Source organism: Rhinolophus hipposideros (genome assembly GCF_964194185.1).
Source record: "Rhinolophus hipposideros genome assembly, chromosome: 23".
Lineage (NCBI taxonomy): Eukaryota > Metazoa > Chordata > Mammalia > Chiroptera > Rhinolophidae > Rhinolophus > Rhinolophus hipposideros.
Window position 1 is genome coordinate 20,061,521 of NC_138069.1, and position 21,155 is coordinate 20,082,675.

General features: G+C 41.4%; 1 protein-coding gene across 2 annotated transcripts in view; it reads left to right on the forward strand.

The window, feature by feature from the left end:
* SH3RF2 (SH3 domain containing ring finger 2) overlaps positions 1 to 21,155 on the forward strand; it is a 114,802-nt gene that overhangs the window by 44,303 nt on the left and 49,344 nt on the right. For both annotated transcript variants that reach the window (XM_081036349.1, XM_081036350.1), the window contains 3 exons: positions 3,117 to 3,386; positions 6,359 to 6,454; positions 12,823 to 13,146. In XM_081036349.1, the coding sequence (XP_080892475.1) occupies positions 3,117 to 3,386; positions 6,359 to 6,454; positions 12,823 to 13,146 (690 nt within the window). The remainder of the gene's footprint in view (positions 1 to 3,116; positions 3,387 to 6,358; positions 6,455 to 12,822; positions 13,147 to 21,155) is intronic.

Consider the following 21,155-nt stretch of genomic DNA (forward strand, 5'->3'; position numbering starts at 1 on the left):
CTTCAAAGAGATTTAAGCATATAGTGCAATTTTAGTTTTATATACATGCTCAGTAGTCATGAAAGTACTAAGCCACTTGTACTGGGTGTCTTCCAGAAAAGAAAAGAAAAAAAAAAGAAAAAAGCATTTCAGCCAAAACCTACATCAAAATTTCGTTGCTCCCATGTTAGCTAGAATAAGACATAACTCAGATCAGGGGGCATCAAACTTGGATACTGGGAGAGCTTGATAAAAATGCAGCTACTTGAATTGCAATTCAAGAGATCCTAGTCAAATAGGTCAGGGATGGAGTCCAGGAATCTGCATTTTTAACATCTCCCAGGATTCTGAAACAGTTGGACCACAGACTTCATTTTGAGAAACACTGGCTGACTGGTTAAGAGCTTAGGCTGAGGATAGAAAGACCTGAGGTCAAATCCTAACTCTACCACATTCTAGCTTCATGAATTTGGGCAACTTTTCAAGCTCTCTGATACCCAGTTTTCTAATCACAGTTTGTTGTGAGAATTAAGTAAATACGAGTATATTGTGTCATGGTTAGCACAGTTCCTGGCACATAGGATGAAACAATAAATATTAGCTGTTGGTATTATCATTATTATGCAGTCAAAAGGGCTTTAATTCTTTTTTCTTAATTTTTTTTCATTTTCTTTTCTTTTCCTTTTACAAATCCAAAATAACAGTGCATTGAGCAAAATTTTTTCCAGCCAAAAATATGGAAGTAAAGTAGTGGAAGACTGGTCTAGCAGCTCTGCAACCCAAACTGCTTCCTTTTCTAGTTAGGTGTGACCCTCATCCTCATTATTCATGATGGCAGCTAGAGCTCCAGCAATCACGTCTGCATTCCACAAATCAAAATGGAGGAAAGGAAAAGGGTCTCTTTCAGTAAAGACACTTACTAAAAGTTACTTATACCCCATTGGCCAGAACTTGGTTGCCAGGGAAGCTAGAAAATGTGACTAGTGTTTTAGTTGGTCACGTACCCAGAAAAATGGGATTTATATTTAGAAGGGCAAATTGGAGCGAAGAAATATAGAGGGACAACTTTTGTTCCCTGATATTCCCAACCCTAGAAGTTGAGCAGATTCAAATCGTTCCCCCAAAACCTGCTCTCATCCTGCATCTACCTACCTGCTTATTTCTCAGGTTAGGAACATCTCCAAAAATGTGGTTTTTGCTGATCCAAAAACGTGGTCATTTGCTGATCCTACTCAGCTTGGCTTATTTTTTTTCCTAAGTTACTCCCATACTTTTCACTTCTCATCCCCCCCAGTTTCATTTGCTGTATTTTTACTATCCAATTTTAACAGGAAATGCAATTATTTCATTGTAGAATAGAAAACACTGCTAAGCACTTAGGGAAACTTTTTTTTTAATATTCAAAAATCTCACCTCTTAGAAATAATCACTCTTAAAATGTTGGTGTATAGCCATCTAGCATTTTCCTCAGGTAAACATATACATATGTGTCTATAGTGAAAGCCTGTTTTAACTGTTTTAACATCTTCTATTATACTTAACAATATATTATGAATAACTCTCAATGGTATTAAATATAGATCAGTATCATCAATTTTAATGCCTGCAGGGTATTCTATTGCATGGGTGTATCATAATCTATTCAACCAATTCCGTTTATCTGCTACATTGTACCAAACCTCCTAGCACACCTTTGCTCACCTGTCCACCACACTCCGAGGATGAGCTGTGTTCCTGTGGTTTTCTAACTCCCCAGGCTCTCCTTACTGTATCCAGGGACCAGCAGAAAAGCACTGCTCCACCATCTCATCAGAAATATGTTGCTGTTTAGCTCCTGTCTCTACCCCTAAGCTGCTTAAAATTCCTTTCAAAAGAATTGCAGACACAGAACTTTTTTGAAGAACTGAATTAATGCCTTCTTCGACCCCCTTATGAGTAGCAAGACTGCCCCCAGGAGAGGGGACTGTTTCACCCCAGTGCTGAGAAAAGCACAAAATAAAACACAATCCCCATGACACTGATAGGTTTTCTATTAAACCTGCATTATTAGGAGCTTCCGTTGGCCACACTTCAAACAGGACCAGAGTGAGGCTGTTTCTGTACGGAGACACCAGTTTCAATTAGGAAAAAAAAAAGATGCATTGAATGAAATAATTATTTGGACAGACAACTGATTTGACAAATGACTATTCTTTAGCTGATTTTTTTAAATTGATGATTGATTTCTGACTCATTGTTTCTGACTCATTGTTTCTTTGTCTTAGTTGTTCTTCCTAATGAGTCAAACATTCGTGAGGCTTAGGACCAATTATATTGTATCACTCTCATAGAACACTTTCTATTTTCAGGGAGTTTTCACCTCAGTTTTCTTCCCATCGATACTGAACAATAGGTAGAACTGATATGATTAGCCCTCCATTGTAGATGATGTTAATAAGAAATGTCATTTATTGAGCACATACTATGTACCAAGCAATGTGCTAAAAGTATTATAAGTATTTATTCCTCACAACTACCCTAATGAGGTGGGTATTCTATTATTATCCCTCCTGTATAAGTGAATACGGTTTAAGAAAAATTACGTAACTTGACCCAGTTGTCAGAGAAACAGACATGGGGTCACAAAAGGGAAAAGAGGTGGGGCCAGAATTCAAAATCAGTGGTCAGGCCCCAGAAAGCATCACTGACTCACTCAAGTTTGCATAGTTATGGAGTCAAGTCCAAAACCTGGTTCTCTGCAAGTGATTAAGAACAGGAGCTCTAAAATCAGGTAGCCTGAGCAGATCTCATATCTGCCATTTCCCAACTGTGTCACCTGAGGCAAGTTACTAAACCACTCTGGTCACCCCACTTAGAAATAGGGATAACTAGAGTGTCTGTCTCAAAGATCACATTATCACATCCATGGATCACATTATTCTACTATATAATTCTACATACAATTCATCACCTCATTCTACTCATTGACAACACTGTTTTGTTGTAAACATTGCATTTGATGTTTACAGATCCACGAAATGACCCACGTACAGCACTCAGCAACTAGGAAGTGCTCAGTAGCTAATTATTAATATGCTACCTTCTGTCCCTCCTGCCTCTGAGCTAAGCACCTGTTTCACTGCTCTGTCCTACTGCAGGTGCCTCGAGCCAAGGCCTTATGCAACTACCGAGGGCAGAATCCTGGTGACCTGAGGTTTAATAAGGGAGATGTCATCCTCCTCCGGAGACAGCTGGATGAGAACTGGTATCAGGGGGAGATCAATGGCATCAGTGGGTTCTTCCCCACCAGCTCTGTGGAAGTCATCAAGCAGCTGCCCCAGCCACCCCCACTCTGCCGGGCCCTATACAACTTCGACCTACGAGATAAGGACAAGAGTGACAACCAGGACTGCTTGACCTTCCTCAAGGTAAGATTCTGGACAGCCTCCAGAGTCACGTAGTCTGTGACCACGTAGTCTGTGGCGGAACCTGGAGTTGTTTGCTTAACATTAGATGATTTTTAAAAATTATATATGTTTTATATGTAAATGCATATAGGTATATATATGTGTGTCATATGCGTGTACAATTCAAACTACATAGACATGAAGTCACTAGAGAACTCTACAGGTTGATAGAAATAACAGTTTGATAGAAATCCTTCACCTTTTCTATTGCAATTACAAAAAGAGACATTTAAACCTTCATTTATTCATTCTGCAATCACTTTAGAGCACCTGTTCTTTGCAGGCATTAGGGATACAGCATGAACAAGTCACAGTTCCCGCCCTCAGACAGAGTAGTGGGAGAAAGAGACACGTGCACAGGAAATTACACTACAGCTCTTCCCTCCCTATCACATAAGTGTGTTCTTACTGACCAAGTTCTCATCACTAATTCTTCGCATTTACGACAGTCTACTCTGTTGTAAACAGTGCATTCAAAACACTCCAAACACACATCATAACAGAATCCACCTTTATACATAAATAACCTCTTACAAGATACATTTTCCAAGAATGTTAATGACCCTAAGATTTTTCACCTCTTTTTTTAATTGGATGATTCTTCACCATATGCAAGTAAGAACACTTCTACTTAAGTCTAGACTACTTTAATTCTGCGTTTAATTCAGTATTTATTATTCCTTAAATACTGGTAGAAATTTTCTGGTAGAAACCAAAGTTGGGGTGAGTTTCATTCTTTGCTACTTATGATAAATAGATCGAGCACAAGAAGTGCCACTGTTACAGTAGTTTAGGAAAGGTCTTCTATTTAGTCAAACATTTTTATTCCACCACTACCAGAAACGAAATTTACTTCAGATTCCCTCCAACTAGATAACCTCACTGTCCTCCATATTTTGAAATACTGATCCTTATTGTCTTGGTACCTCAGAGTGAGTCCCGTAAGGAAAGTCGTTCTGTAGCCCAGTTGCAAAGTCTATACTTCAGCTACAGTTAGAGAAAGGATGGTTCAATCCTACAAATATTTATCCAGTATTTACTTTGTGCCCAGCGTTAGACACTGAGCTCTGGGGACAAAGCTGGAGGAAGACAGTGACAGGAAGCATTGTCTGCTTTCTTCTTTTTTTTTTTGGTCCCTCTCTGGGAATTTGCAAATTGGGACACTTACTCCACCTTTTCATTCATTCAGTAAGCCCAGCCATGCACCAAGCTGTCCACTGGGGATAAAATGATGAATCACTGTCCCTACCTTCACAGAGCCAGCAGTCCTGGTGGAAGGAACAGACACATCAATTGGCAATTATGACAAGGAACCCGAAGAGACAATTTGATCCACTGTGTAGGATTGGGGAAGGCAGAGACCACTCTAGGAAATCTCATGATCTTCCTAACCTCAGCGTATCCAAATGAAACTAGGATTTTTCCTCCCAAAGCTGCTTTTTTCCTAGTGTTTTCTAGCTCAGTAAATTGTACAATGTATTCACATAGTCATTCATGCATGTATGCATTCTAGAAATATTTATTGGGTTACTACTAAAGCGGAGCTACCGTATTAGGTGCTAGGGACACAGAAATGAGCAAAACAGACACAGGCCCTGCACACATGGAGTTTATGGTCCGATGGGCTATACTGGCATTAAAGAAATAATGACCTCAAAATGTGTAATGGCAAATTGTAATAAGAACAGAAAAAGCTAAGAAAAGGTATGACGCAGTAAATGAATTTAGATTTGAATGCATCTAAATTACTCAGGGGCATGGATCAGAAGGCCAGAGAGATCGGTGGATAAATATTCAGGTTTAGATGACGAACAGGTATGGACGTGGAAAGGTGTCCCTGATAAGTCAAAAATCAATGTGTCCAGTATGGCTACATCTGTATGAAGTACAAGAATAGGCAAAATGAACAGGGTACAAAAGAGCCTTCTGGACACCAGGAATATTTGATAACTTTTTTTTTGACTTAAAATTTATTGGGGTGACAATTGTCAGTAAAGTTACATAGGTTTCAGGTGTACGATTCTGTAACACCTCATCTATATATCACATTGTGTGTTCACCACCCAGAGTCAGTTCTCCTTCCATCACATATTTGACCCTCTTTACCCTCATCTACCACCCCTTTCCCCCCTTACCTTCTGGTAACCACTAAACTATTGTCTGTGTCTATGAATTCAATAACTTTTGATCTGGATGGGAGTTTCTTGGATATAGTCGACATAAAAATTCATCATCTAAAATTTATGTTCTTTACATCTAAAATTTATGTTATTATATGCATGTGTGTATGTTTTTGGAAGAGACTTTAAAAATTAGTGTGGTTATATGTACATATATATGTTTTATCTTCATAGAAAAGAATCTGGAAAAAAAAGTGTTAACCAAGGTGTTAACAGTGGTTTTACCTATTCTGTAATAGAAATTTTTCTTTGTTTTGCTTATCTGTATTTTCAAGTGTTTCTACAAATTTACATACAACCTTTTATAATAAGAAAAATTTGAACAAAAAGAGACTTTACATTTGATACATTAAATATTGAACAGGTTCTGAAAAGTCTTCAAAATCAGAATGAAATTCAGTCTCCCTTTTACTAAGTTTATCACCGTATGGCTTTCATCTTGATTTCTCCTTCAGATTAACTTAAATGAAAAGCCCAGATTCTGCTGGTAATTGAAACCTAGAAACATTTCTAAGTTTTCCTATTGGATTCCATTTATCCTCCAAATTATTTCTACTTCTCCTGTGGTCTTGATGACCCAGATCCTGCCCTGTATGGAGAAAGATCATTTAGCAGGAAAATTGTGTAAATAAATCATGAAAGACCTACATTTCTTGCACCTCACTCCTTCTGGGACTCCAAGCAGATGTCCACAGAGCTTTCACCACCTGAAAACTGAGAGTAAACACTGACCATGAGACTTCTCTCTTTCAGGATGATATCATCACTGTGATCAGCCGAGTGGATGAGAACTGGGCGGAAGGAAAGTTAGGAGACAAAGTAGGCATCTTCCCAATCTTGTTTGTGGAGGTACGTGAGTATCAAGTCTCCATCTGATTCAAGCTTCCTCAGAAATACACATGTGCTGCAGTGATTTCTGAGAGGAATTCCCATTTGATCTGAGGCTTATTTCAGAACTAACTAAAGTCTCTAAAGAAAAGATGCCAGATGATAATACCCAGTCCTGGCAAGAGTGTGGTGAAATGGGCCTTTTCATTCTGCTGGTAGAAATGTAAATTGGTACAGTCTCTCATATCCAAACTCATATCAAGAACATTAAAAATATACATCTCCTCTGAGTCAGCAATTCCACATCTGAGACTTTATTGTAAGGAAATATTTTTTAAAGTATGCAAAGATATATGTATAAAATGTGCAAGAATGTTCACCATTGCATTGTGTATAATGGTTAAAAAAAAGAATCTAACTATCCAACAATAAGGATTTTGTTTTTAAAAATAATGGTGATAGAAACTATATTCCTTAAAAATAATGTTAGAGAAGAATATTCAGTGTCACGGACTATTTGGTATTATGGGGAAATATTTGTGATTTATTGTTAACTAAACTAAAGTTTTGTGGGTATAGAGTTTAAGATTTAGAAGACGAAAAAGTCCTGGAGATCTGTTTCACAACAATGTGAATATACTTCATACTACTGAACTGTATACTTAAACATGGGTAATATGATAAACTTTATGTTGTATGTTTCTTATCACAACAAAAAGAAACAAACTCAAGTATCTGAGACTAGATTTATAAATATATAAATAGATAAAGGACTAAAAAGAAATGTACCTAAATATCAACAGTGGTGATCATCAGATGGTGAGATTCTAGATGATTTTCTTTTTTTTCTGCTGGCTTGTATTTTATAAATCTTCTGAAATGAGCACATATTACTTGTTTGTTTGTTTGTTTGTTTGTTTGTTTGTTTGTTTAAGAAAGAAAGAACACATCCTAGGCTATTTCTCCAATATAACCGTATAACCTGGAGTTCCTAACCTCTCTAGCCTTCAACCTCACCGTAGCTTGAAGCAGATCATTACAAATTTAAAAGAAAGTTTTCATTGATTAACTGCATGTATTGGGTGCGTACCAGGCATAAGGTATTAAACGTCAGCAGTGGGAATCTATGAAAGAAGTAAAAGGCATGCTCCCCACCCTCTAGGAGAGTGGGGTGAAAGCAGAACAGAGGTATGATAGGAGAAAAGGAACCAATCTTTCATTCATAAGCCAAAGTGGGTTCTTAAGTGAATGGTATGCCCAGATCACTGTCCAGCTTTCAAGGTTCTCTACACATCCTCTACTCAATTAGTGTTGAGGGGATGAAAAATGGAAGGAAGGGACGGATGGAGAAAGGGCCCAGAGAGGCTGGTCTTCTATCTCCAATAAACTCTCATTCCTAGTGTTTTTTCTCTTGCTAAGGCCCCTTCCGGGTATACCCAAGTCAATTCTCTCTACCTGTTCAAATTTCACTCATTTTACAAGTCTCTGCTAGAAACCTACTTTCTCCATATAATTTCAGCAACCAGCTGAACACTGAGTTGTCTCTGATTTCTCTAAACACCTGGGTGTGTATTGCTTGTACTTCATACGCTAGCCTAACACAAAACAGGTACTCTATTAAAAATTGGCTTAACAAGTGAATGAATGAAAAAATATTTGAGAGGTTGTCAGACTAACCAAGAAAAATTTTAGAAAACAAACCACTCACTGTGACCCCATTCTAAACATATATTCAATCCTTCAACTAATTTTTCACTGAGCACCTGCTATGTCAGGTCCTATGCTAAGTTCTAAAGAGATAAGACAATTAGGGGTCCCTATTTTCAGATTATAAAGTCAGACATTAATCAAGTCATTATAAGTGATGAATGATGCAAAGTGTAAGGTAGCGGGAATTTTGCAGGGAGGGAGGCAACTTATCTGACTCAGCAAATGCCTCTTAAACCAAGATCTAACGTCTGATTAGGAGTTATGTAGGTTAAGCACGGAGGGAAGAATGTTTTAGGAAATAGAGGTAACATGTGCAAAAGTCCTGCAGAATTTTGATGTATCCAATGGTCCAAAAGAATACTAGAGCTGGAGCTTAGAGAGTAAGAGATTGCCCAAAAAAATGAAGCCAGGGAAATAAATGGGAGACCGATCACAGAGCTTTGTAAACCATCCTGTATTCATGAAGATGAGCTAGGTTATGTTATGGTAATAAACAGCCCCAAATCTCAGTGACTTCACAAAGAAAAAGTTGTTTCTCACCCACGTTGTATGTTCAACACAGAATGGTGAGAAACACTGTTCACATAAATCACATGGGAACCCAGACTAATCGGCGGGGACACCTTGTGGTGGCACCATTTGAAACACGTGGACTTCCTAGTTTTTACAGCAGGGAAAGAGTGAGTTGTCTCTGAGCAAGTGCCTGCGCTCAGAATGACATGTGTCACTCCCACTCACAGCCCACTGGCCTGAACCAGTGACGTAGCCCCATCTGTGTTCACATTAGCTGAGAAGGCTAGGGGAGTACATGCAGTATTTGGTGAGTACTATCTCTGCCATGTCGTAGAAGCTTGGACTCGATCCAGAAGTCAGCAGAAGCCATTGAAAGCTTTTAAGTGAGGCAGTGATTCCATCAGATTTGGGCTTCTTACAGGCTGCTCTGGCTCAAGTGGGAAAAATAATTTGAAGAGGAGGGAGAAAAAAGCAGAAAGAACAGTGAGGAGAGGGCTACTGCATGGCTCGGTTAGAAGACGACTGTGGCGTGGGCCAGTAGACGGGAAACAAGTGGGAAGATTCAAGGACCTTTTCAGAAGTAGATCGACCAGACTTGGAGGCTGATAGAAGTAGGGAGCAGGGGAGCGGAAGGGGTCAAGGATCATGCCCCATTTTCTGATTTGTGTGCCTCCGTTACTGGGGGAGCCATTTGCTGGGTCAGTCAACATGTGCTGAAGAGGAACGATTATGTTGATTGGGAGACAGTGGTTAAGTGTCCGAGGACAGAGATCAGCGACAATGAATATCTAATTAGATACATAGGAGGGGCTTAACTTATTGCAGATTAGAGCTTGCTTGGTCCCCTGCGTTATTTGAAGAAGCTTCTTCAAATTATTTGAAGCTGTAGGGAAGGGAAAAGAGCACCACTCATTTTAACACCCATCTCTGATACTTTCCCCCAAAACTTCTACATTTAATGATTCTTCATTTGGAAACTCTCCCCACCGCTTCGTCTCTAAAATTGGTAATTACAAGAACCCTCAAGTTATCATGAAACTAGCCATTGCTCTATTTTTTCTCCTAATCGCTGGGAGGGGAGGAAGATAATCAAGTGATTGCTCTAGTCTGGCAACCTGGTTTTCAAAAATTACTTGAAATCTAAAGTGAACTTTCTAAAGCAGTACTTAAATTTTGACTTCAGTCATTTTGTTAAGACGAGCACTTGCTGAGAACTCTTTAAATAAGTTTTGCATTACCGCTGCCATGCGAAGCAACTGGAAGGAAGGAAAGCTTTCTTATGCCAGTGATGTGTTTTGTTTGTTGGTTGGTTGGTTGGCTGGTTGGTTTGGCATAAACAGGACTTTTCTTGGATTGAAAAAAGAGGTGGCAAAACAGACACTGAGCTTACACCCATTCTTGTCAGGCCTCCTCCAACAGGGCTTGCCTGGGTTATATGACTCTTGCACGGCCCAGTGAACTTCAAGGATATTGTTTCAAATGAGTGGGTACACATTTCAGAGATGGGCAGTCCTTCCCCAGCTGAGCTATGAATCACGCTGGCTGAGGACAGGGCAGACCAAGAGTCCCACGCGGCCCCTTGTCGGTGTTGCTCACCTGGGGACAGAATAATTAGGTGGAAGCAGGAAAAAATTAAGCTCATAGTAGCTGTGAATGACCCTAAGGAACTTGACTCATTCAACTCAAAGAGTGTATATTGTCCTCTTCCTGGGTGAACGAAGGAGGGATAGGTGCCCTGGGGCACCTATAGGACCTATGTCCCTAGTCCAGACTGCTGTCAGAGATTGCCTGAACAGTTTCACTGACTTCCTCATGGCCCCCCTTTATCCAGTCCTGCACTTCTGAATGACAGCCACAATGAGCTTCTTATGTACTTTTCAGTCACATAGAGTAGAACTTCCTCTATCTGGTGTCCAGTTCTACAGGTTTGCATAAATGCATTCAGTATAACCACACCACCATCGAGATATGGAATAGTTCCCACACTCCCCAAAATACAAGGGAATCCTGCCCCTTTGTTGTCATCTCCTTCCCCCAACTCCCAACCCCTGGCAACCACTGATCTGTTTAATGCTCCTATCGTTTTCCTCTTCCAGAATGTCACAGAAATGGAAGCATACAGAAAGTAGCCTTTGGCATGTGGCTTCTTCCACTTAGCATAATGCATCTGAGGTTCATCTATGGTGTTGCGTGTAACAGCAGTTTATCCCTGTTTGCTGTCCTGTCCCTGTTCCATTGTATGGATATGTCAGAAGTTGTTTATCCATCTACTCGTTGCAAGCCGTTGATATTATTTCCCCGTTGTTGGCAGTTATGAATCAGCTGCTATAAACATTCGCATATCATTTTTTGAGTGAGCATAAGTTTTCATTTCTTTGGGGTAATTACCCTAGGAGTGGAATTGCTGGGTCAGATGCTAAGTGTGTGCTTACCTTTGTAAGAAACTGCCAAACCATAGCACGAGCTTCTAAAAGCATAAATCACATCATGTCACTCCTCTACCTACATCCTGCCAAAGGCTTCTTATTACACTTAAAATAAACTTGAAGCCTTTTCAAACAGGCCCTTTGTGATCCACCCCTGTCTGTCTCTGTGGTCTCTTTACCGCCTGCTCCTCACTTGCTCCATTCCAGCCTTTTCTCTGTTTCTTTCTTGTCTTAGTCTCACACGGGCTGAGCTTGCCCCACTTCAGGACCTTTCCTCTAGCTTACAATCCCTCTGCCTGGCACGGTCCTACTCCCATATTCACCTGGCTGGTTCCTGCTTGTAATCTGTGTCTCAGCTTACATGTCACCTTCTCAGCAGATCTTCTTTGACTCCCCCTAATCTAAAGTAGCCACTCCCCCAGTCACTCTGTCAGAGCAGAGCACTTACTACTACGGGATATTTTTTCGTTTGGTTGTTTCATACGGGCTTTGCCATTTACAAGTCACCCCTTCTGGGCCTCAGCTTTCTTATCTTTAAAGTGGACAATAATAATCCCCCCGCCCCTACTTAATGATTTTTTTCCCCCACAATATTACAAATTTCTTGAGGCAGAAACTACATCTGCTTTAAAATTTTCTATCTTGGCTATTTTAATCACATTGTCATTGAAAATTTCTTAACTCACTCTTTTTTACCTCTACGGTTGCATGTCTACATTAGAATAAGACATGTGGTTCTAGAGCATAATGGGTGACAATCATAATGATGGAAACTTGAGTAAACTTCCTGGAAAGTTTCATTCACACAAACCCCTTTTTTGTCAACAGATTTCAGGTTTCTGAAGGAAATGGACTCTCAGGGGCCCTTGGAGGGCAGGGTATTCAAAATATAATGCAGTCAGTGGCTCTGCTAGAACTAGTTGATCCTAGATTGGAAGAACTGGTCGCTGTATTTTCAGGAATTTTGCTAGCCAGCTGTTAAACCATTGATGGATATTGACACCACAGAAATTAGTAGAGTCTACAAACCAGGGTTTTGTTTGTTTGTTCTTCTGGTTTACCAGCACACCACTAAAGTCTAGAACAGGAGAGAATGGTGATGAGATAGAGGTATTTAAAGGAAGTAGTAAAAGATGGTCAAAGCATAAAGATTCAGGGTCCTGGATGGAGTTACATCCTGGCTCAAACATGTATCCAATGAATTGCAGCAACTTCATCCACGCATTGTTCCAGACTCACTCAGCACCGACTCCACGATACAGCAGAGAAGCTAATGGTCCACTGGGGGAAAGGCAGTGATTCCAGTATGGGGTGAAAATTGCTAGGATGGGAAAGCAGGGGGACGGCATGCTGCAGGGGCACCGAGAAGGACAAGCAGCCAGCCTGGTGGGGAGTGGAGGGTGGCTGAAGGAGGGGGGAGGAGCCCACTAGGTGGAAAGGGCTGGGACCAGGCTAGCAGAGACTGGTAAGGATGAGTGCGCCTGACCAGGGAAGAGTATGACGGCTCATTTTTGGTCCTTAGGAACAGAGTAAAAGAGTAGTACCCACTTTGCAAGAGAGTTGTGGGATTTACTGATACAGGAAAGTAACTGGGACATACTCATAAAAGATGGAAGCTGACCAAGGCATGACGACTGAGGTGGTGGCATCTTAATTGGCTTCAGACTAGCCTGGGTAAGACTTAGCTGCTCATATTAGATCAGGAAGACTAACTTCTCATCGGACCTTTTGTCTCTTCAGCCAAATCTCACTGCAAGACACCTGCTAGAGAAGAACAAAGGCCGTCAGCCATCTCGCACAAAAACCCTGTCCCTGGTGTCCTCACCCTCCAGAGGCAAAGCGACCAACACGTCCACCCTCCGAAGGGGCCCCGGGTCCAGGAGGAAGGGGCCTGGGCAGTTCTCCATCACGACAGCCTTGAACACTCTCAACAGGATGGTCCATTCTCCCTTGGGCGGCCCCATGGTAGAGATTGGCACCCCAGTGCTTATCAGCTCCAGCAACAATTCTGTGATCACCCAGCACGTGGAGAAAGCAGATGTTCCTCCCAGCTCTGCGGGACAGGTAGGGAACAAATCCCTGGGATAAGGGCACCTTGGAGTTGAATGAGTGATCTTGTCCCAAGCCATATTGGATGTTTAGTACCTGCTAAGCACCCACAATGCGTAATAACTAAAGCCATCTGTATTGTGTCAGAGCTGTTTATACACGATCTCATTTCAACCTTGAAACAGCCTGTGAATTAGGTATTGTTGTTCTCACTTTACAGATGAGAAAATTGAGGCTTGGAGGAGTTTAACAACTTGCCAAGTTCTCACAGATACTTGGCTTTCCCATGCTGAGAGCCTTGATGTTGTTCTTGTCCCCTCAAGAACTTCCCTTCAAGGAGATAATGGCACCGGTTTTCCAGAGAGGGTTCTGGAATCACAATTGGAGAGTCACTGTTCCATCCAATGGCAATGTATCAGGCATCAGGGGGAAAGGACAAAAAAAAGAAACTATGGGCGATTGGGTATGCTCGACTGGCAACATAATTTGCAAAGCCCAGTGAAAAATGAAAATGCAGGTCCTTTGCTCAAAAATGAGTAAGAATTTCAAGATGACAATAGCAGAACATTAAACCAAGCAAATAGCCCTTCTAAGCCCTTCTAAGAGCCCTGTGTGACTACGTATGTCACACATCCATGTAGGGGGTTTTCATATGGAGCATAAGATTCTGTACGTAAAGTGCTCAACACAATGCCCAGCACGTACAAAGCACCCACGAAACATTTGTTCCTAATACTGTTATGATTAAACCTGGTCAAGTGAGTTGCCAACTCAAGGGACATAAGCCAAGGGGCGGTTGTGGAACTCCAGAAGCAGAAGTACTTGTAAGAGCATGTGGCTATTTAGGCTGAAGGGTACTTTAAAAGATGAAGGACTGAAGGTATGAGGCAGAGTAATTAAGAAGAACTGCATGTTGGGTATTCTGCTGAAAACACTCTTAGAAAACACGCAGGTGGCAACTTGAAAGGACAAACCTCAACTCGCCCTGATGTATTTTTTTTAAGCTGTAAATCTTGTTTTTAAACATGAATCTCTACCTTGGGATTAAATGGCTTAATTGGACTCTAATCCCTTTTTAACAAGACAAGGAGGAAGAGAAAGTCAAGGGCTCCTCAAAGACCTGTGTGCTGGTCTAAAAGGAAAACAGTCACCTCCTGTAACACTTCAGATCTTACACCACTCTTTCGGTCTCTAAGAGGCTGGCTGTTCATGTAGTTCTGCCCACCACGTGTACTAGACACACACACACACACACACACACACACACACACACAAATGCACTTTCCACTCTATATACACTCCCCTTGCATTAAAAAAAAAAAGTAAAACTGCTTTTCTACACACACATTCCAAATACTTTTTTACAAGTACATACACACTTCGTGCCCAAAGTTCTCCCTCTACCACTCACACACACACACACACACACACACACACACACACACACGTTTCAGTGATGTACTCAACATTCCTAAGTAGAGTGTATATTAGGCCACCTCTCTGCTTTTTGTCCTTGTACCCAGAGAGTGCCTGCATTACTCTGGGCAATGAACACATGTTTATGGAATGAATACATGCTGTTGCTCCGGGAATTTATTTTTGATGCCTTCGCCTGTCATGATCATATCCATCCCTCAAAGCCCTGTATGCGTACCTTTTCTTTAAGGAGCCTCTTGCCTCTCTCCCTGCAGTACCAATGTGTCCCCTGTGTTCACAGCTCATGGTTTATACTCTTGTTCTTTGTACTATAAATACCGTGCATGTATCTTATCACCTTGCTCACTAGATTGAAAACTTCTTAAGGGCAAGGATGGTGTCTTATTCATTTCTGTTGCTGTTGACTTTCCAAAACCCCTGAAGAATCTAATAGCATGTTATTTTGCCTGAAGAATCAAAAACAAAGACAACAGTTTCGGACTTCCTTAAATAGTTACCAATCCCTTTCCCCTCTTCTGATTATCCGGAAAACAAAAGAGATGAGACAGAGAATAAAAGGCAGGTCACAGAAGTCAGTGTAAGAAAAATGATGCCCTCCCTGCCTCCCTCCCCTCCTCCAGCCCATCCCAGGGTAATAAAGACAAGTCCCAGAATCTTTCCCCGGCTCCTGGGATGAGCTGTCATGCAGGCACCTTGGGGAAGTCTGAGATCTATAAAGCCAGCTCTCCTTTCAATCCTATATTTGAAATATTCTGAATAAAATGATTTCCTTATTCACTTTATTCAAGTTCAAGGAGTTTTAACTACAAGTCCAGATTCTCTCTCACTGTGTCTCTTTGTTTCCATCTTTCATAGGCGTCTCCCAACCCAACTTTACGGTACTCAGGAGTACCACGAGAGATGGTTTTTACTTAGCATTAAGATAATTTATTTTTCCTTTGAATACACTCAGTCTCATTTATAATTAAGATTCTTAGCTAATTCTCCTTCTAAGGTAATTTACAGAAATAAAGTTATCCTCTACTTATATGGTTATGTTGATGTCTCCCAATAAAAATTTCTTTCATCTTTACAATTTTCACGCAACAAATCCCTACTCATAAATGATGTTATCAGAGCACTCTTGAACTGACTGAAGTGGTTCCAAAGAACTGTGGATAGAAAACTGGGAAGGTTCCATTAAATGGACATCTGTCACCTCAAAAAGTCCTGTTCCATGCCATCATTATCTGCCCCAAAGTGCCTTCTACGGAGCCTAACAGGTGCTTGAGATATTTTGGTTAAATTTTGTACCCCCTGGGTGGAGACAGCCCCTTAAACTGTTCTCGTAAATTATCAGTCAATGCTTTGGCAGGAGTTCACTAACAGGACATCTGAAAGCAAGAAAGGACACAGGGTAGGACCAGAGGGCCTCTGCCAGCCCTGCTCTGCCAGCTCCCCCTGGGTAAAGAACTGCCCAGAGCCACCTAGAGAAGCAATGTTGTGTACAGGAGAAAGCACCCCAGCCTTCGGCCCAGTCATCTCTTCCCCATCCTAATGGTGACACTTGGAAAGAGTCAGTAAGCACTCAGCTTCAGTTTCCATCAAAAAATAGGAACAATCCCTCCCTCACAAGGTTGTTGGGAAAATCGAAAGAAGTAAAGTGGAGGCAAAGTGCTTGACTACCACTTTTATTATTGTTGTCATTGAAAATTTTAGCAGTCACAATCATAACAGTCGGTTGCTAGGTTTCTCTTCCATCACTTTCCTGTATGTTGTTTTGAACCTTTTATAATGGAAAAATTTCCAACCTATACAAAAATCGAAGGAAGAGTATTAATGAACTCTCATGTACACATCACTCAGTCTCAATTGTCTACTCAGGGGCCACTCTTATTTCAGTGATATCCCCACTCATGAACCTGCTCACCCATTGGGATATTTTAAGGCAGAGCCCACACATCACATCATTTCATCCATACACATTTCAGTAAGGATCTCTTTAAAGATTTCAGTATTTTATTCCTAGAGTTTAACATAACCAGGATTCCATTATCACACATTTAAAAAATGGACAATTTCTGAAAATCATTATTCAGCCAGTGTCCAAATGTCCATATTTGCCTTAGAATAGTTTTGTTTGTTTGTTTGTTTTTAATATACAGTTGATTTATTTAAGTGGCATCCAAATGAGGTAACACCCTGCATTGGGCTGTGTCTCTGAGATTTATTTTATTCTCAGGTTCCCTCTACCTCTTGTCCCTTGCCATCCCTTGCCACGTACATGCTAAAGAAGCCAAGTCATTTGTCTCATTGAATCTTCCACATTCTGGATATTGGCGGTTTCATCTCTGCAGTGTTGTTTAACACATTCCTTTCTCCCCTGTGCTTTCTGGAAACTGATAGGCCGAGAGGCTTAATCAGCCTCAGGCTGGGGGTTTTTTGGCAAGAATTTCTCATAGATGATGCTAAGTACTTCTTTTTTTGTTTTTTGTTTTGTTTAAGTGTACAATTCAGTGGCTTTTAGTCTATTCACAGAGTTGGGCACATCCATCACCACACTCAATTTTAAACATTTTCATTATTCCCATAAGAAACTTCTCAGCCATCACCTCCCCAAGCTTCCCCCTACTTCCCTTAACCCGCCACCCACTCCTGCTCTAGGCGACACTCATGTGCTTTCTGTCTCTATTGATTTACCTATTCTGTGCATTTCCTAGAAGTGAAATCACATGACATTTGGTCCTTTGTGGTAGTGTTCTTTCACTTAGCATAATTTTGCAAGTTTCTTCTTATATTGTAGCATGGACCAGTAGTGCATTCCTTTTTAAGGTTGACTAACTTTCCATTGTATGAATATCATCAGTTGATGGACGTCTGGGTTTTTTTCACCTTTTGGCTATTATAAATAATGCTGCTACAAACATTTGTGCATAAGATGTTTTGTGTACATGTATTTTCCTATGGGTATATACCTAGAATTACTAGATCATATGGTAAGTCTATGTTTCACTGTTTGAGGAACTGCCGTCTATTTTTCAAAGTGATTGCACCATTTTACATCCCTATCAACAGTGTGCGAGGGTTCCAGTTTCTCCACGTCATCGCCAACACTTGTTTTATTATCTGTATTGTTTATTACAGGCATCCTAGTGGGTAGGAAGTGGTAGCCATTGTGGTTTTGATTTTCATTGCTTTGATGGCTAATGATTTTAAGGAGCTATTCATGTGTTTATCGCACATGTCTTCTTTGGAGAACTGTCTATTTATATCCTTTGCCCATTTCTTAATTGGGTTATCTGTCTTCTTATTGTTAGTGTTCTTTACATATTCTAGATGCAAGTCCCTTATCAGATACATGACTTGCAAAAATTTTCTCTCATTCTGTGGATTGCCTTTTCATTTTCTTGGTGGTGTCCTTTGAAGCACAAAACTTTTTAATTATGATGATGTCCAATTTATCTACTCTTTCCTTTGTTGCTTGTGCTTTTGGTGTCATATCTAAGAAACTACTGCCTAATCCAAGTTCACAATAATTTACCTCTATATTTTCTTCTAAGAGCTTTATAGCTCTAACACTTACATTTAGGTGTATGATGCATTTGGAGTTAATTTTTGTATGTGTCATGAGATAGGAGTCCAAATTCATTCTTTTATATATAAAAGGATGCCTCTCATTTGGTGTTTAAATTGTTTCAGATTCAGGTGTTGTGAGCCTTCTCCATTCATTATAATGTTCCCATCAGCATTTTACCTAATGATTTGAAGTACCGTCACTCAATTTTATTTGGGGTTGAAAATGGTGACGTTCCAAATCTATCGTTCCTCCTACAATTCTTCTATAAGATGGACTACTACTTTCTGCAAGCTGATTATGTGTATGTCACTCCACTGTGAGTTTTACCTAAATTGTCTCATAATAATCTCAAAACCTGTTCCTCCTAGGACCTCAGCATATACTGGGGAAGCCAAAGTTCATGCCTCAACCACTGTATCTTCTCTCTCTCTCTATTTCACTCTCTCTCTTCCTCTTGTTTGCTCCTGGGCATTCCCAAGCTCACAGACAGGACTCACTTCTCACCCCCTTCCCACCTGGCATGTTTACCATCACTGAACTGCTGCCTCTTTTTCCACCGGCCACTGCCAGCTGGGCTAATCTTCCCCTGCCTGCCCGTGCCAGTCTCCTGTTTACATCATTATCACTGCCCTCAGATTGGCCTTAGCGTCCTGGCCCCTTCAGCCATGTGTTCACTCTCCTGTCCCTGCTGAGGTCTGGGTCCCACACCTAGGCTAAGAGCATGAGGAAAAGACCTACGTGTGTTCAGCTTGGAGAAGAAAGGACTTCAGGGCTGATGCCGGGATGGATGATGACTTTATTTTTCCAAACTTGGGTTTACATACAGTTTTGTGTTTTGTGTCTAGAAGAGGAAAGGGACACAAATCATAACATGGAGGATTTCATGAGATCCAAGGAGAAATCTCTCCCATCACACAGATTGTTAGAAACTAAATGCTGAAGATGCTGAAGGAGCCTGTGGAAACTGTTGTTGTTGGGTTTTGGTTTGCTTTTTATTTTTCCCTGAAGGGAACGGCAGCTTGGTATAAATAAAAAGGCTTTGAGTCAGGCAACACGTCTTGCCACAGTTTTCCCACCTAATAACTGACATTGAACTAAATATCGTACCCCAGTGAGCATCTGTACTCATCTGCGAAATAATTAGGACCTCCCATACAGGGATTTGCATGGATTAGCCGTAACTCAGTAAGCTGCAGTCATTGCTATTACCTTCTTTCCTCCAAACAGAGCCTTAGAATATATCGTTATTAGTGTGATGGAAGAGAATCCCTGACTTAAGGCAGGGAATGAGCTGAGCATCTTCCAAAATCTAGATGAACCTCCCATCTGATTTCCCTAAGGTGTGTTTTTCACAACTACTAGCAGATATGGGGGTGATCTTGTCTCATCTTATATGTAAGAACACTGGCAGGTATTTCCATGACAGACTCAAAGACTTCCCCCAAAAAACACAAATAAATGACTTGCAATGGAAGACAGAACTAAAAGTCCCTAGCATTTAATGCCCTCTCCTTGACCCACACAGAGCCCCAGGCTGCTGTAGCCTTTATTAGCACAAGGTGGAAGCCAGCACCATCTGGTGTTCCATCCGGTCACCGGTCACCGGTTAGACCCAAGAGAATCTGATCGGAGTGCTCCCACCCATTAACTGCACGGCCCTGGGCAAGGCATTTTGCCTCACCACGTCCCAGTTTACTCATTCTCTAGGTGGAAAAATAAAATTGACCTGGCAGAGTATTACATCACCTCATTAGTTAACAGCAACGCTGAAACTGGATAATACCAGGAAGATCTGTTCCTACCATTGGGTTAATGCTGGTCATTGTGGTGATTCCTCCTTCAGCTCAAGCACACATTCACACAAGAGATTTGTTTCCTTTCTGGCTACTACGATACCCCAGCAGGTATCAGGTAGAGTTCTCTGAGGCAAAGAGCTTTTTAGCAAAGAGGTTTTCAACCCAGGCAGTATAGTGAGAAAATATAGGCTTTGGGGTCAGCCAACTCTGTGGTGAAACTCTCACTCTGTCTCTTAACTGAGCAGTATAACATTGGGCAACTTACATAATCTCTCTGGGCCTCAGTTTTTCCATCTGTAAAATGGAACCGACGGTAATTTTTTCTTAACCTCATAAGATTGCTGTGAGAATAACACAAGGTAATGCATGTACATGAGCTAATGGCCAGAGTTTGGCAGTGGTGAATGGCTCAATAACTGTTTACTCTATTATTAATTTTGGGTCAAGTCGGGAAGCTATAACTATCCCCCGTCCCCACTGCTCCAGGGCTGGCATGTGCAAACAGGCTTTGCTGAGAATGATGTTCACCAGCCACACACTTCAGAAGGATGATCTGTTGGAGCCTGCCCTGGAGTGCAAAGACTTCCAGAAGCCGCTTTGCTTCCTTGATAAACAGTCACAATTCTAAAGTAGGGAAGGAGTATGACTTTTGGCTTATATCTAGAGGGCCTTGTATAGTTGGTCCTGGCTGCCCAAGCCCCTCACAGCCCCTCAGTGAAGCAGCCAACAAAGAACTGCTGGGTGCCCCCCATGTACCAGCCTCAGGTGACACAGTGGACAAGACAGATATACCCCCTATGCTCATGGACCCTCCAGGCTTTCCAGGAAGACGAATATTAAACAAAGTGCTATAAATACTTGATTACAAAATCATGAGTGTGCAAAGCACTGTGAGGTGGAAGGGTGGGGAATGGAGTCCATGAGGGAGGGCCCACCTCATCTGGGAAGTTAGGGAAACCCGCCTGGGAGAAGTGATCAGGTGGATACCTGAAGGACAGCAGAAATCAGCCAGGTGGGAAAAGGAGGTGAGATGGGCCCTGCGTGCACCGCTCCTCAGCCCTGGCAGCCCAGTTCTCTTTATGCCAAAGTCACACCAGAAAACGGCAGTACTGGTGCACTGCGACGCCTGCTGTACCCAGATGCCAGCCCTGTTCCCTGAGGTCCTCTGGGGAAAAGCCTTTCTTGTTTCTGGTGACCAAAGCAGACTCAGTAATTAACTGTGCTGCTCGGCCGGC